The sequence below is a fragment of the Vombatus ursinus genome, unplaced genomic scaffold (genome assembly GCF_900497805.2).
Source record: "Vombatus ursinus unplaced genomic scaffold, bare-nosed wombat genome assembly UNPS02014780.1, whole genome shotgun sequence".
Taxonomy (NCBI): Eukaryota; Metazoa; Chordata; class Mammalia; order Diprotodontia; family Vombatidae; genus Vombatus; species Vombatus ursinus.
In genome coordinates this window covers 1,472,520-1,486,459 of record NW_020954558.1, presented here as the reverse complement: position 1 = coordinate 1,486,459, position 13,940 = coordinate 1,472,520, and the positions used below count along the sequence as shown (strand labels likewise).

The window sequence follows — 13,940 nt, the reverse complement described above, 5'->3', positions numbered from 1 at the left end:
GAAGTTTGTAAGTTATAAAACACCATGGAAATGTGAATTGTCATTTGAATGGTCATGTTTTTCCTTTTCTTCCTTTTTTTATGAACTGATACTAAGGCAAGTTTATCAAATAAACGTCATCGCCCCATTGGTATTGGAGTGCAGGGTCTAGCTGATGCTTTTATCCTGATGAGATATCCTTTTGAGAGTCCAGAGGCCCAGTTACTGAATAAACAGATCTTTGAAACCATTTATTATGGAGCCTTGGAAGCCAGCTGTGATTTGGCCAAGGAGTATGGCCCATATGAAACATATGAAGGTTCTCCAGTCAGCAAAGGAGTAAGTAAATGGATGAAACATTTATTGGTATGCACTTGTACCCTCTAGATTTGAGAGGATTTGTCTAAACTCTCTGCTTGTACTTAGAATGGGATACTCATTTCTGCAACAGTGAAAATTACTGCTTTAAGTGACTATTGCCATTACCCATGTTATCTGAAATGTGATTCTTTCCCACATAAATAACTGTAGTATAATTCAATTTATAGATTCTTAGACTTGGAAGGAACCTTAAAGGTCATATAGGCAAACCTTTACTTGAAATGTAAATCTCTTCTGTCACATTCTGAATAAGTAGTGATTCAACCTTTACTTGAAGTTTTCCAGTATTGGAGAATTTTATGTTTTTCTAGGCAACCAATTCTATTTTAACAGCTCTAAACACCTTTTTCTCCCCTATTGATCACCATCTGCCTTTGTGGAACTTCAACCATTTGGTCCTGGTTCTGCTTTCTAGAACTAAACAAAACAAGTGTAATCCTTGACAGCCCTTCAGATACTGTAAAATATTGATCCCTCCAGGATAAATGTTCCTATTTCTTCAACTAGTCCTTGTATCACATGATTTTGAGATTCTTTTTGGGTCTTATTTTCCTCATCGTTAAAGTGAGGAGGTAAATAGAATGACTTTTAAAATACCTTTCCAGCTCTATGATTCTATAATATTCAGGTGTGATTTCCTATATCAGGAATCTTTTTTTTTTTTTTTTTTTAAGATTTGGGGGTACATACCTTTATTTTTAAAAATATTTATTGCAAACTTGCTGTATATCTTAATAACTCCTTTGGTAGAAATGTTCTCAGGCTACAAAATTATCACTGGTCCTTGTCATCTATCTTGGATTTGTTTAAGTTTGTCATCCCATTTGAAGTGTGGTTCTCAGAACTCACCACTGCTATAGAGGATATCTTACCAGAGTGGAGTACAGTAGGTTTATGACCTCCTTAACTCTTGATATTATGCTTCTATTACTTCAACCTAAGATTGCATTGAATTTTTTCAGTAATGCTGCTGACTCAATTGCAGACTCAAAGTTTGCAATCTCTCCAAACTTCTAGATCTTTTTTATGTGACCTACTTTTTAGTCATGTCTCATTCATAGAAAGATAGATATAATATTATTAGTATTAATATATCTAACATATTAATGTGTGCCAATATGTTAATATAACATATAACATGTTATGTATTATACATTGTTATATATAATACATATACATACACAGCTATATATATTAAAAATAATAATCTGTTTTCTCACTGTAAACAGGACATGCTAATTGGATTACATTAAGCAAATCTGAAGGAGGATTAAGTTGGCACTATTGGGTTTTAATACATTCTAAACAGGCATGTTCGTACTAGGAGTCTATACAGAGCAGCCCCTGGATGACATCACATTCCTGGCCATTTAGGAATTTAAACATTTTATAGTGTACATGCCTTTTATGAGACTTTGAATACCAAATGTAGATCATTTTTAAGGTAGCTAGCTTTGACTTGTGGTTTTGAATTTGGTCATGATTTTGATTTAGGGTTGTTTTTTTTTCCTAAATTTTTCTTGGTTTATCAATTTAAATTGATTTCTTTGGAGAAGGATCAGTAAAGGTGAGGGGAGATCAGAGTCTTCTTTCAGCCTTCCTGGTTTGGGCCTGTTCAATATTTGGCAATGAGGAAAACTTGTTAGGACAATTGCAGAATTCTTTTCCATAACTTTGATGGAACTTTTTTGATGGTTTTAACTTAATTTTGAGCTAGTTTTGGGTGGTTTGTGATAAATTTGGATTGTTTCTTCTTCAGATTCTTCAATATGATATGTGGAATGTCACTCCTACAGACCTGTGGGACTGGAAGGTTCTCAAGGAAAAGATTGCAAAGTGAGTAAATATGTAAGCAGGTTTGTTTTTTTTTCCAAGGATCCAGTTTCTCAGATTAGTCCCAAAGTAGTTACTTTTAGTTACTCATTCATTTCACCAAGTGCTGAGTTTTCCCTTCAACCACTAAAATTGTTCGCAGCTTAGCCATGTTGGGCGTATAGGTGGATTTTGCTCAAATGCACAAAAATAAATTAAGAATTGCTGAGGAAGATTTTGGTAGGCAGTCTTTGGTAAATTTTGACTAGGGAAAAAATCTCAACAAGTAGGGCTTTGTAGATTTTGCAGATGAAGAGTCTTCTAAGACTTATGGGCAAGATGATTTCCTGAGTAAGGAATGGAACCTAGGTTTAGATTTTTTAAAATTTTCTTTTATAAGTGCTTTATACCGTGAAGACTGTTAACATTAACATGAAGACAAGTATTTTAGTCAGTATTGCCTAGAGATCATCTCCAAAATCCTTAATGTATACAATAGGAAGTAGCTGGAGGATGTTTTATTAATATTAATGTAAAAGCAGTGTCATTTGAATAGAGTTCTGAATTTGGAGTCATATTTTTGTTCATATCCATCTTTGACACTAGCTGTATGACGCTAGGTAAGTCTAATGTTTATGTGCCCTGAGACTTAACTACTCAGTCATAGATAGAATGTAATCTGCAACAGTGGAGAGAATTGCCTGTCACTGACAAATAACAAATCCTTTGTAGTTTCATGTAAAATTAGTAGAAACAGTACAGTTCTTAGAAAACTCCTTTTCTGGGTGTTTATGACTGGAAAAGGAGTTGGGCTGATACTGCAGGGATAGACTGCTGCATTGGCATACACAAAATATTTTTAAAAGCCAAAGAAAGGCCTCTAGAACATTGGGTATATCCTCTGTAGAAGAATTGATAGAAATTTATAGCCAAGAATTGCATAGAATGAGAGTTCATGGTAATGGTGTGATCAATAATGGTGGAGGTAGCACTTACTAATGATCGGGAATGCATAGAAATACACACACACACACACACACACACACACACACACACACACATACATATGCGTATATAGATAGATACATACATACATATTATCTTTTAAAAGCACTTTTATGTATGTTATCTTACTTGGTCCTTAGAAAAGTCCCCAAATGAATTAATGTATGTAAAGTGCTTTGCAAAACTTAAAGTATATATAAATGATAGCTATTACTAAAAACCACTGAGATAATTATTAGTAGTATCTGACACTCATGGTATTTTATGATTTTGAAAGCCTTTTATTTATATTAGCTATTTAACCTTTACAAAAAGACTAAGGTAAGAGTTTTGGATGTTTTCCTTGTTTTCCATATGAGGTAAATGAGGCTGAGAGAGATTAACTTGCTTAGGGTCATATGACTAATATGTCTGTGAAGTGGAATCTGAGCCTGTCTTCTTGGCTCAAAGTCCAACCTTGTGTTTATTAACACCAGGCTATCTAGTACATGGTGTCTCCATTTTATAGGTTAAGAAACTGAGGTGGGGGAATGAGGAATCATTTTTTGCTTGTGGTTGCAGAGTTAGTGACTTCCGGGTCAAAAACCTCTGTGTGTTATAATTAGACATGAATCAGAATCATCAGGGTGCAGAGTAGTATGGTAAATGCTGTGTAAATCCATGGGTACAAAATATGGGGACATGGTAGGCTCCTTTTCATTTAGGAACTTAGAGGCTTAATGGGGAAAGGTAGTTTTCAAAGTAGTTTCACATCTGTTATCACATTTGGTTTTTACCTGTAAGGTTGTGAGAAAGGTAGTATCTCCCCTTTACCAGTGAGGTTATGACTTGTCAGTCAGTTTTCCATCCAGGGTACCGAACTGCTCATCTGTTAAAGCACAGATGATTTCATATGTATAAGATCTAGCAGTGGATGGTGAAGGAGGGGCCGTACAAACTGGCTACCTGGTATTACTAGACAAAGAACTGCCTCATGTAGGAGGTGTCCCTATGGATGCTTTCAGGGGAGACAAGGAAAAAACTGGATGAGATTTCTCTGAAAGAGGATGCTTTATTTTCAATACCTTTGTGTACTGTCATGCATAAATTATTATTGGGTATTCACTTTGAACATTACCCACTATTAACCTCTCTGGTGATTTCATGGTCTGGAGAAGTTGTTCTCTTATACTCCTATAGGGATCCTTGTAGCAGTTGATAGTCGAAGAGAAAATTGTGATAGTCAAAACATGTTTTGAATCAGATTTTTTCTTATAGAGAGAATGGTGATAAAAATACTTAGTGTTAAGAAATGTATGCATGTTAGGTATATGGTATAAGTTTGTCAAATATGTACATATTTATACCCTAAAATAGGTTGAATTTCATGAAATAGACAAATATGTATCGAGTGCCAGTTATTTGCAAGGCATTATTAAGCAGGCGGTGTCCTCTGGGTCCCAAAATGTGGGTGGCATAGGCCAGGGTATATTGGGTATAGGTTAGGGAATGTTGGGTACTGCCGACACAGAGACACCAGCAGTGTAATTGTTATAGTCATTCACTCTTAGCAGTGAAGCCTCTGTTGCCTCTGTAATGAATCAAACCACCCCCCTACCTGTTCGTTACAGTTGCTTTCCATTCCAGTAGCTTACATTCCAGTGATTTTGGCAGATTTTAGCTCTGGAGGTAATACCACATTATTTTGCTTTTTTTCCCCTTAGGTATGGCATCAGAAACAGTTTACTGCTTGCCCCAATGCCAACTGCCTCTACTGCTCAGATTTTAGGGAATAATGAGTCCATTGAACCTTACACCAGCAACATTTATACTCGGAGAGTTCTGTCGGGAGAATTTCAGGTGAGGAAATTACCGAGTTGGAAAATATCTTTTAAGAACTGGGACAGCTAACCTGCTTTACTGCTCAGTTAATTTTAAGTATGTACTTATTTCTACTTTGGCTTCTTGAGGCTATGTTGATAAAACCTAAATGGAATAAGAGATGTAGGTTGGAGAACAGACTAATCTCTCTGTAAGTTCTCTTAGTTCTTATGGTATCACGTACTTTGACTTTAGCTAATTCTTGATTCTTTGTAGCCATCAATCAACAATCATTTACTAAGTTTGCTATTTACAAGGTGCTGGAGCTATAAATGCAAAGAATGAAACAATCCCCGATTGCAAGGAACTTAACATTCTAACCATGTTGGTTAAGAATCTGTGATGTGTTGTTGTATGATCTTGAACAAGTCACTTCTTTTTGGGCCTTAATTTCTTCATCATTAAAATGAAGGGGTTAAATAAAATGACTTTTAAAAAGCCTTTCCATTTCTTGCGTATTATGATTTTATGGTATTTGAATGTGAAATCCCTTATCTGGAATTTGATTTATTGAAGTTTTGGAGGATTTACTTCAATTTTTTCTTAATTATCTATTGTTCTTTTGCTGTGTTTTTTAATGACACCATCAGTGGAAATGCACCCAGACTGCAACATGCTCACTGACCCTTCTCACTCTTAAATACTTAGACTCTGAAACTGTATATACAGTTCAAGTGTTATAGATGGGAGCTTTGGACTTTATTTAAATTCTTATTTGCTTCACAGCCTGTTTTTAAACAGTTGTTTAATAGCCTCGTTCCTTGGGGCTCTGAATGTGTAAATTTGTATTCCTGTATTTGTTTTTATGGTTGCTTTCTTATTTCTCTTTTTTTCTCTTATTTAAAAAATATTCGTATTGATATCTCATGTTTTGCCTTCATTAGAATTTCTCCCAATATTCCTCCCTCTGCTTCCTCCTAGAGAGCCATCTCATATAATAAATAATATTTTTTAAAGAAAGAAGAGTAAGAGTAGGAAAAAAGTCTGCAAAACCAATCAGTACTTGGAAAAAGCCTGAAACTGGGGCAGCTAGATGGCGCGGTGGATAGAGTACTGGCCCTGGAGTCAGGAGGAACTGAGTTCAAATCCGGCCTCAGACACATAACACTAACTAGCTGTGTGACCCTGGGCAAGTCACTTAACCCCAATTGCCTCACCAAAAAAAGACAAAAAAAAAAAAAAAGAAAAAGCCTGAAACTACATGAAATATTCTACATTCAAAGACCTCACACCTCTGCAAAAGCATGAGGTGCAGCTCTCTTATTTCTTCTTTGGGGCTTGCTTGTAATTTTATAGCAGTCACTTTTGAGTATTCAATTGTTATTTAACATTGCATTGTAATTTGTTATATTGAGTTGAACATTATTGAGTATTCTCTATTTTATATCTTATTTACCATTCTTCTCAGATTGTGAATCCACATTTGCTGAAGGATCTGACAGAGCGAGGCCTATGGAATGAAGAGATGAAAAACCAGATCATTGCATGTAACGGCTCCATACAGGTACAAAATAAGAGTGAAGTGTGTGATATTAACCTTGCTGTCCCTCTGCCCCCTGCTCAACAGACCATATTTCTCCCAGAGCGTAATATTGGGTAGGATTTATTATAGGGCACGTTTCTGTGCAAGTCTCTGTCATTTCCTAGCACTCAGTCACAGACAGTATAATGCATGGGCCAAACAATCCTTACCTTTCAGTTATCTGTTCAGTGATGACTTGAAGTTAAGAGAGAAAACATAATTAAAAGGTCAGGAGTGACTAAAGTCAGTAAACCTGTAATTCTGATCCCCGAGGCCAGGAGTTCTTAACCTTTACATGTCATGGACCCCTTTGGTAATCTGATGAAGCCTATGGGTCCCTTTCAGATCATTTGTTTAAAATTCATAATGGACGGAAATGGGGCTGATAACACTTAAAGACCCTGTGAGATAAGTAGTACAAGAATGAGTAAATATGAATTCCCCAGCATCATTGCTGCCCTTCAGAAGCTTGACCGCATAGTTATCCATTATAACAACTCACTGCCCTCTCCACTTGAAACCTTTGTTCCTTGGTCCTCCTGCTGCCCCTACCCTTCTTATTTTGACCTTGAGTCCCTCTTTCTATTTGCCTTTCATTCCTATTGCTGAGCCTTTGTGGGCAGCTCCCAGGTCCTTTCTGATGCCTGCTACATGGTCCTTTGTTTTTGAATCCCCTACTGCAGCTGTTCTATATTGTGTCCTCTAGCTCCCAGCTCCACAACCTCTCTCTCTCAGTGTTCATCCTTGTCAGTTTATCTTGAGCTCACTCATCCTTGCTGAACCTCTTTAAACTCCCTCAAAACTTTGTTTTCCCTTATCCTGTCTTCCTTTCAATCTGAGAGGACTCTCTTCTTCCTTGCCAAGGATCACTCTATAATTTATGTGCTTGATCCCTCTTCCTTTTTCCTTGGGGAGTCTGCTGAATTAATTTTCCTCATACTCTAGGCTTCTCCCTTTTCCTCTATAAATCCCCTTCTCCCTGTTTCTTCCTTCTGCTTCTCTCCCTTTATTTTTCTCTCTCTCTTTCTGTTTCCTTCCTCCCTCTCTCCTACCCTCAAATCTTATTTCTTCAAATTGTTAGTCCTGTATCTTTCTTTTCTTTACTGCCAAACTCCCAAAAAGGGTAGACCACATTCAGCCCGTTTCCTTGTTACTTAAACACTTCTCAATTCCTTGCAGCTTGTCTTCTGTTCTAAACACTCTGTTGAAACTTTTCTTCAAAGTCTGTAGTGACCCCTTAATTAAGGCAGCATGGCATAGTGGAAAGAATTCAGTACTAGAAAGTCAGGAGAAATCTGGGCATGAATCTAACTTCAGATACCTCCTGATTGTGTTGACTGTGGGTGACTGTGGCAGGGATTTATGAGAATAGAAAACTCTTAAAAACATTCAAAAGATTTTCCCCCATTATGAAGCATTAATTTTTTCTTAACCATTCTTCCTTGTCCTCTGAGGGGAAAAAAACAAAAACTCTTGTTAACAAATAATAGTCAAGCAAAACAAATTTTTATATTGGCCATATCTGTCTCTGTGTAACAGCCCATTAAATTCTCTCATAGAAGGTAGGTATGTTCTTCATCATCAGTTCGAAAGGATCATAATTGATCATTGTGTTGATCAGAATTCTTTAGTCTTTTAAAATTGTTCCCTTTTACAATGTTGATTTTATAGTATAAATTGTTCTGGTTTTACTCAATTGTGCTGGTTTCTGCTTTGTTGATGCTTCAGTCTGCATCAGTCTGTACAAGTCTTCTCAGTTTTCTTTGGAACAATCTCTTCATTTTTTATAGTACTATAAATTCTATTACATTTTGGTACCATAATTTGTTCAACCATTCCCTAGTTGATTGGCATCCCTTGAGTTTCCAGTTCTTTGTCATTACAAAAAGAACTGCTATGTATTTTTGTACATATAGTATCTTTTCCTCTTTTTTTGGTCTCTTTGGGGTAGTGGCCAAGATAATGTTGTTGGGTCAGAGGGGATGCACAGTTTAATGACTTTTCTGGCATAGTTCTGAATTTCTTTCCAGAATGACTAGAAACCAAGAGAAGAAAGAGCATCCAAACAGAGGACATAATTAGCTCACAGTAGTTGTAGAATGACTGAATTTTAGTATTTAAGAGATCATTGGCAAACTTTTGAGAGATAAGTTTCAGTTGAAAGGTGGGTTGTAAACTGAGTAGGTAACCTAGTAAGGAAATGGAGGCAGTGAGTATAAATGACTTTCTAGAAGTTTATCAGTGAAAGCAGGAAAGAAATGATAATTTGAGTATATTTGAATGTATTGGGGAAGGAGCCAGAGATAGGGAGAGATAGAAGATCAGAAAAGGAGTTAGAGAATGATCTTTGGGACAAACTTCTGGAGGGAATGAATCAAAGGTATAAGTGAGGATTAGCTTTGGCAAATGGGGACTTCTCTTCTTCAGAGATTATTGCAGAGGAGCAAAGTGAAAATTTGGTTCCTTGCCTTTGTATGGTTGTTGCTTGCTGTAAGCCATCAGCAAGTCTAAGACACATCTTGTTTCCCTGTCTTTCTTGGGCTTTTATTTTAAATCCACAGTATTCCTGTGATGTATTTGGTAGGTGTTAGGTGGCTTGCTGATTTACAAGTAGTAGAATTCAAAAGTTTCGTATCGAGCAAGACATTCAGTCTAGGACTTAATTTTCTGGCCAGTATTCTCTGCTTATGGTGTTTTTCCCTCCACCCCCCACCCCTTCCCAACCCTTCATTCTTAAAAAAAAAAGCTTGATATAAATGTCATTTATATATAAATGTTAAAAAAGCTTTTTATAAATGTCATTTTTAATTCCCTGTGACTTCTTGCTGACTATCCTCCCCCTCCTCCCTAAATCTCTCTTGTAACAAATAAATACAGTCAGGCAAAACAAATTTACACATTGACCATGTTTGAAAATACATGCTTTATTCTATCAAGAGATAGAAGGTAAGCTTCATCAATCAGTCCTCTGAAGTCACCATTGATAACAACATTGGTCAGAGTTCTGAAGTCTTACAGAATTTATTTTCCTTTATATCATTGTGGTTCATGTTGTCTTCTTCAAGATTGAGAGAAAATGAGTTTGCTCTTTTCCTTCTTACAGAGTATCCCTGAAATTCCCGAAGACCTGAAGCAACTCTATAAGACGGTGTGGGAAATCTCACAGAAAACTGTTATCAAGATGGCAGCTGATAGAGGAGCATTCATTGATCAGAGTCAGTCTTTGAATATCCACATTGCTGAGCCTAACTATGGCAAACTCACCAGCATGCACTTCTATGGTTGGAAGCAGGTTAGTGAAGGTTTACAAAGAAGACTTAGCAAGTCATTGCATTTTAGACGCTAAAGGTTTAATGTCAGCAATATTAACATGGAGTTCTTTTCTTTACCTTTATTTGCTTTTTGTTTGTTTGTTTGTTTGTTTGTTTTGGCAATTGGGGTTAAGTGACTTGCCCAGGGTCACACAGCTAGTAAGTGTCAAGTGTTTGGTCTGAGGCTGTATTTGAACTCTGGTCCTCCTGACTTCAGGGCTGGTGCTCTGTCCACTGCGCCACCCAGCTGCCCCTTTACCTTTATTTGTTTCTCCACTTTGTGGTTTTTAGGAAATTTGGGCAACTGGCATTTTACATATACCTGTCATTGTATACAGCAGTCTCTCAGTAGTAGTTATTTCATTTTAAAGATCTTTAAAGATAGCTGATAATATGCTTATGAGGGGTGATCACAGGGTGGTTAATACGGGATTTTTTATGAAAGTAGGTACACATAGGAGTTTATAGGACTATTTTGGGGAGTATTTAGTTTTTATGTATTGAATATTTTGCAAAGTGTTAAATAGGATGTAGTGGGACCGCCATTACTTTAGTTTCTTCACCACCCATTCTAACTCCTACTCTGGCTTTCATTTCTCATTACTCTGTTGAAATTGTTCACTTCAGCGACACCAAGAAATAGAATCATGATATTTCAGAACTGGAAGGGACCTTGAAGATTCTGTAGTCCAAATTCCCTAATTTTGTAGATGATGACATTTAAGACTTAGAAAAGTGGGCTTTCCCAGTGGTCATTGTCCTTAACTTGTCTGTAGCATTTGACACTGTCTTCTTACTCCCTGAAACTCTTTTTCCTTTCTTAGCTCCCTTGACAGTACCTTGTCCTGGTTTTCTTTCTTTTCTTTTGGCCACTTTTTCTTTCTTTGGTTGGCTGTCCTGTCTTCTTGGAAAGAAGCCTCAAGGCTCACTCAGTTCTTTTACTTCTCTTTTTTCTCTCTTTCCACTCATCTACCCTCACAGCTTTAGTTGTCATCACTTCTATGTATATGACTTCAGAATTTTCATCCTCAACTGTAGCCAGGTGTTTCAGGGCATAAGAGTGCTGGGCCTGGAGTCAGGAAGACTTGAGTTCAAATCTGGCTTCATGCATTTTCTAGCTGTGTGACCTTGGATTTAACTTGTGTCAGTTTCCTCAACTGTAAAATGTACTTAATACCTCCCAGGTTTGTTGTGAGGATCAGTTTAGATAATATTTGTAAAGTGCTTAGTATGGTTCCTGGCACATAGTAGGTACTTAATAAATACTTGTTTCTTCCCTCTCTGTCTCTCCTCCTTCTATCACATCTAACCAGGCACCATTTTCTTTCATTAAAAAAATTTTTTTTCCCCATTCACATACAACAACATTAGCCCCTAGGCTCTTATCCCCTTATGTCTTGACTCTTGTAATATACATTAACTGGTATCATTTGTCACACTAACACCAGACTAACCATTATAAATTACTGCTTTGTGCTTGTCACTTCCCTGCTTCAAAAACTTTGGATAGTTTCCTTGTACAGGATGAAGTCCAGACTCTTTAGGTTGGCATTCAAAACCCTCCAAGTTCTGGGCCCTTATGTTTTCCTTATCTCTTTTTCTGCACTTTCTATTTCAGTGAAACTGGTATACTGGTGGTTCTGAAAGATACTGCTTATATCACTCTGCCTCTGGACCTTTGCAGTCACGGATCTTTACTGTATCCTCAATAAAATTCAAACGACTTTGCTTGGCATTCTAAGCCACCTCTACCTTTCCAGCCTTGGCTCATAGTATGAATTTCTTGGACTTCTCATGTGAACCTAATTGCCCCTAATATGTGTTCTATTTTCCTACCTTTTTTGTTCTTGCTGTTCCCTATACCTGTAATGTCCTTTCACCCATTTTTCTCTGTGAATTCTTAACCATCCTTAAAATCATAAATACACATCATCCTTCAAGAAACTTTTCCTTGTTTCTCCATACTAACACCTTTTCCCCTCAAGTCATCACACACCACTTTTTTTTGCTTATCTTTCTGACACTTATCATTGGTTTAGTGGGTAGAATGCTGGGTTGTGCGGTCAGAAAAATTTGGATTCAAATCCCACTTCAGATACTGAATAACTGTGTTATCCATGGACCAGCCCCATGACCTGAGCTTCAACTTCCTTGTCTTTAAAGAGAGGATAATATTACCTGTAGCACCTACCTCACAGGGTAGTTGTGAGGTTCAAATGAGATATATACAATTTTCAAAATGTATGTAAATGTCAGTCATCATTATCAGCATTATTATCATGTGTTATAGTTATCTGTGTATATGTCTTATACTACTGCTTGAATAGTGCATTTTAAAGATGTAAAGTACATTTATCAGTTGTTGAAGTTTCAAGGACACCTTTCTTATGCCATCAAAACGAGTAGATTAAAGTGGGATTTTGAGAGCCAAGTAAGTGAGGCAGTCACATTAGATTTGGTCTTCTAAATATTCTGATGAGTAGACTCTTATTAATAGTTATAATGTTCTCCTTATAGGGCCTAAAGACTGGCATGTATTATTTGAGGACAAGACCAGCAGCTAACCCCATTCAATTCACTCTGAATAAGGAAAAGCTGAAGGAGAAGGAGAAGGTGTTGAAGGATGAAGAAAAGGAGAGGAACACAGCAGCCATGGTTTGCTCTTTAGAGAACAGAGATGAGTGCCTAATGTGTGGATCCTGAGAAGGAAGAATCAGAAGAGGAGGCCAGCACTTCTTTGGAAGCCACACTGTCTCTTTGGGCATAGATAGATGTAGTAAATTTGCTTGAAGAGGTGAGGCTTTGCTGGACTTTAGTGCAAGGAAATGATCAATGCATATCAAGTACTATTTCAGTGCAGGATGAAAATATTTTTCTGCTGTGTCTTGGGAGTGAAGAAGTCATCTTGGACTCAGTGGATGAGCAGGAAAGAAGACATGGGCATATGAGACTCAGTCACTTCCCTGGGCCCTATGCTGACTGAGTATCCTCCACAGACTGTCATCTTACCAGCTGAGGCTCTTTTTAGGCTGGTATTGTTACCACTAGAGGTAAAAGCAGATTGCTGGCTCATGAGAATTGCTGGTACACTTACCCCCACCAGGCAGCTTGGGTTTCTCTGCCTTATCAGTATTTAGCACTAAACCACCCAGAAATGGCTTTTCCCAAGATGTTTTGGATCTTATCCCTCTTCTGATTTGTTCCGGGATCCTCATGTGGAAACGGGGCTGACCTATAGGTCAATCTGAAATAAAAATGCACACTTTCCTCTTAAAAGATGAATGATTGTGTCTTGACTAATTTTGTTAGTAGTTTTCATCTCAGATGACTTCTCACATCTGGTCATCACACTGTCACAGCTTTTCCTTGTACAGCAAAAAGAATATAAGTGCCCAATGTAGAAGGCTTGGATTCTGTTCATGACTCCATCACTATATGATTGTAATTTTCTCGTCTTGAAGAGTGAGGTAGGGATTAGATGATCTGTAAGATCTTTTCTAGCCCTAAAATTCTTTGCAAACCTACAAGCAAAGTATTCAAGAACTGTGAGGACGGAACTTATAAAAATGACAACATTTATGTTTCTTGTGTACACATACAGTATCATTTTCCTGTTGCCAGGTGTAGGACAAAGCTCAGAGCTTTGTTGACCTAAGCTAGAAGTCACCCAACACATGGAACTGGGAGAATGCAGCGACTACTGAAAAAGGATTTCTACCACTTAACTCCTAATAAACCCCAGTACCTCAATGTTGTATTTCCCCATGATTGACGATGTTTTTTTCACTCAAATTTTCCTCAAGCACGTTGTCTAGATTTTTTTCTTTGCCTCCTATCAGACCTTATCAGTATCAGGTTCTACCAGTAGTGGAATGGAGTACCCCAGGGATCTGTGCTTGGTTCTGTGCTGTGTAACATTTTTACTAATGACTTAGATAAAGATACTTATCAAATTGGCAGATGACACGACCCTGGGAGGGTCAGATAGCTAACAGACTAGAGGATGAGTCAGTATTTCAAAAGATCTTTACCATCGAGAGCATTCTTTTGAATCTAATGGGATGAAATTC

General features: G+C 37.3%; 1 protein-coding gene across 1 annotated transcript in view; it reads left to right on the top strand.

The window, feature by feature from the left end:
• The window catches only part of RRM1 (ribonucleotide reductase catalytic subunit M1), a 38,700-nt gene extending 25,548 nt beyond the window's left edge, over positions 1 to 13,152 (top strand). The window contains exons 14-19 of the mRNA XM_027866315.1: positions 97 to 318; positions 2,120 to 2,196; positions 4,881 to 5,016; positions 6,446 to 6,541; positions 9,663 to 9,851; positions 12,388 to 13,152. Coding sequence (XP_027722116.1) covers positions 97 to 318; positions 2,120 to 2,196; positions 4,881 to 5,016; positions 6,446 to 6,541; positions 9,663 to 9,851; positions 12,388 to 12,573 — 906 coding nt within the window. The 3' untranslated portion in view covers positions 12,574 to 13,152. The remainder of the gene's footprint in view (positions 1 to 96; positions 319 to 2,119; positions 2,197 to 4,880; positions 5,017 to 6,445; positions 6,542 to 9,662; positions 9,852 to 12,387) is intronic.
• The last annotated feature ends 788 nt before the right edge of the window (positions 13,153 to 13,940 follow it).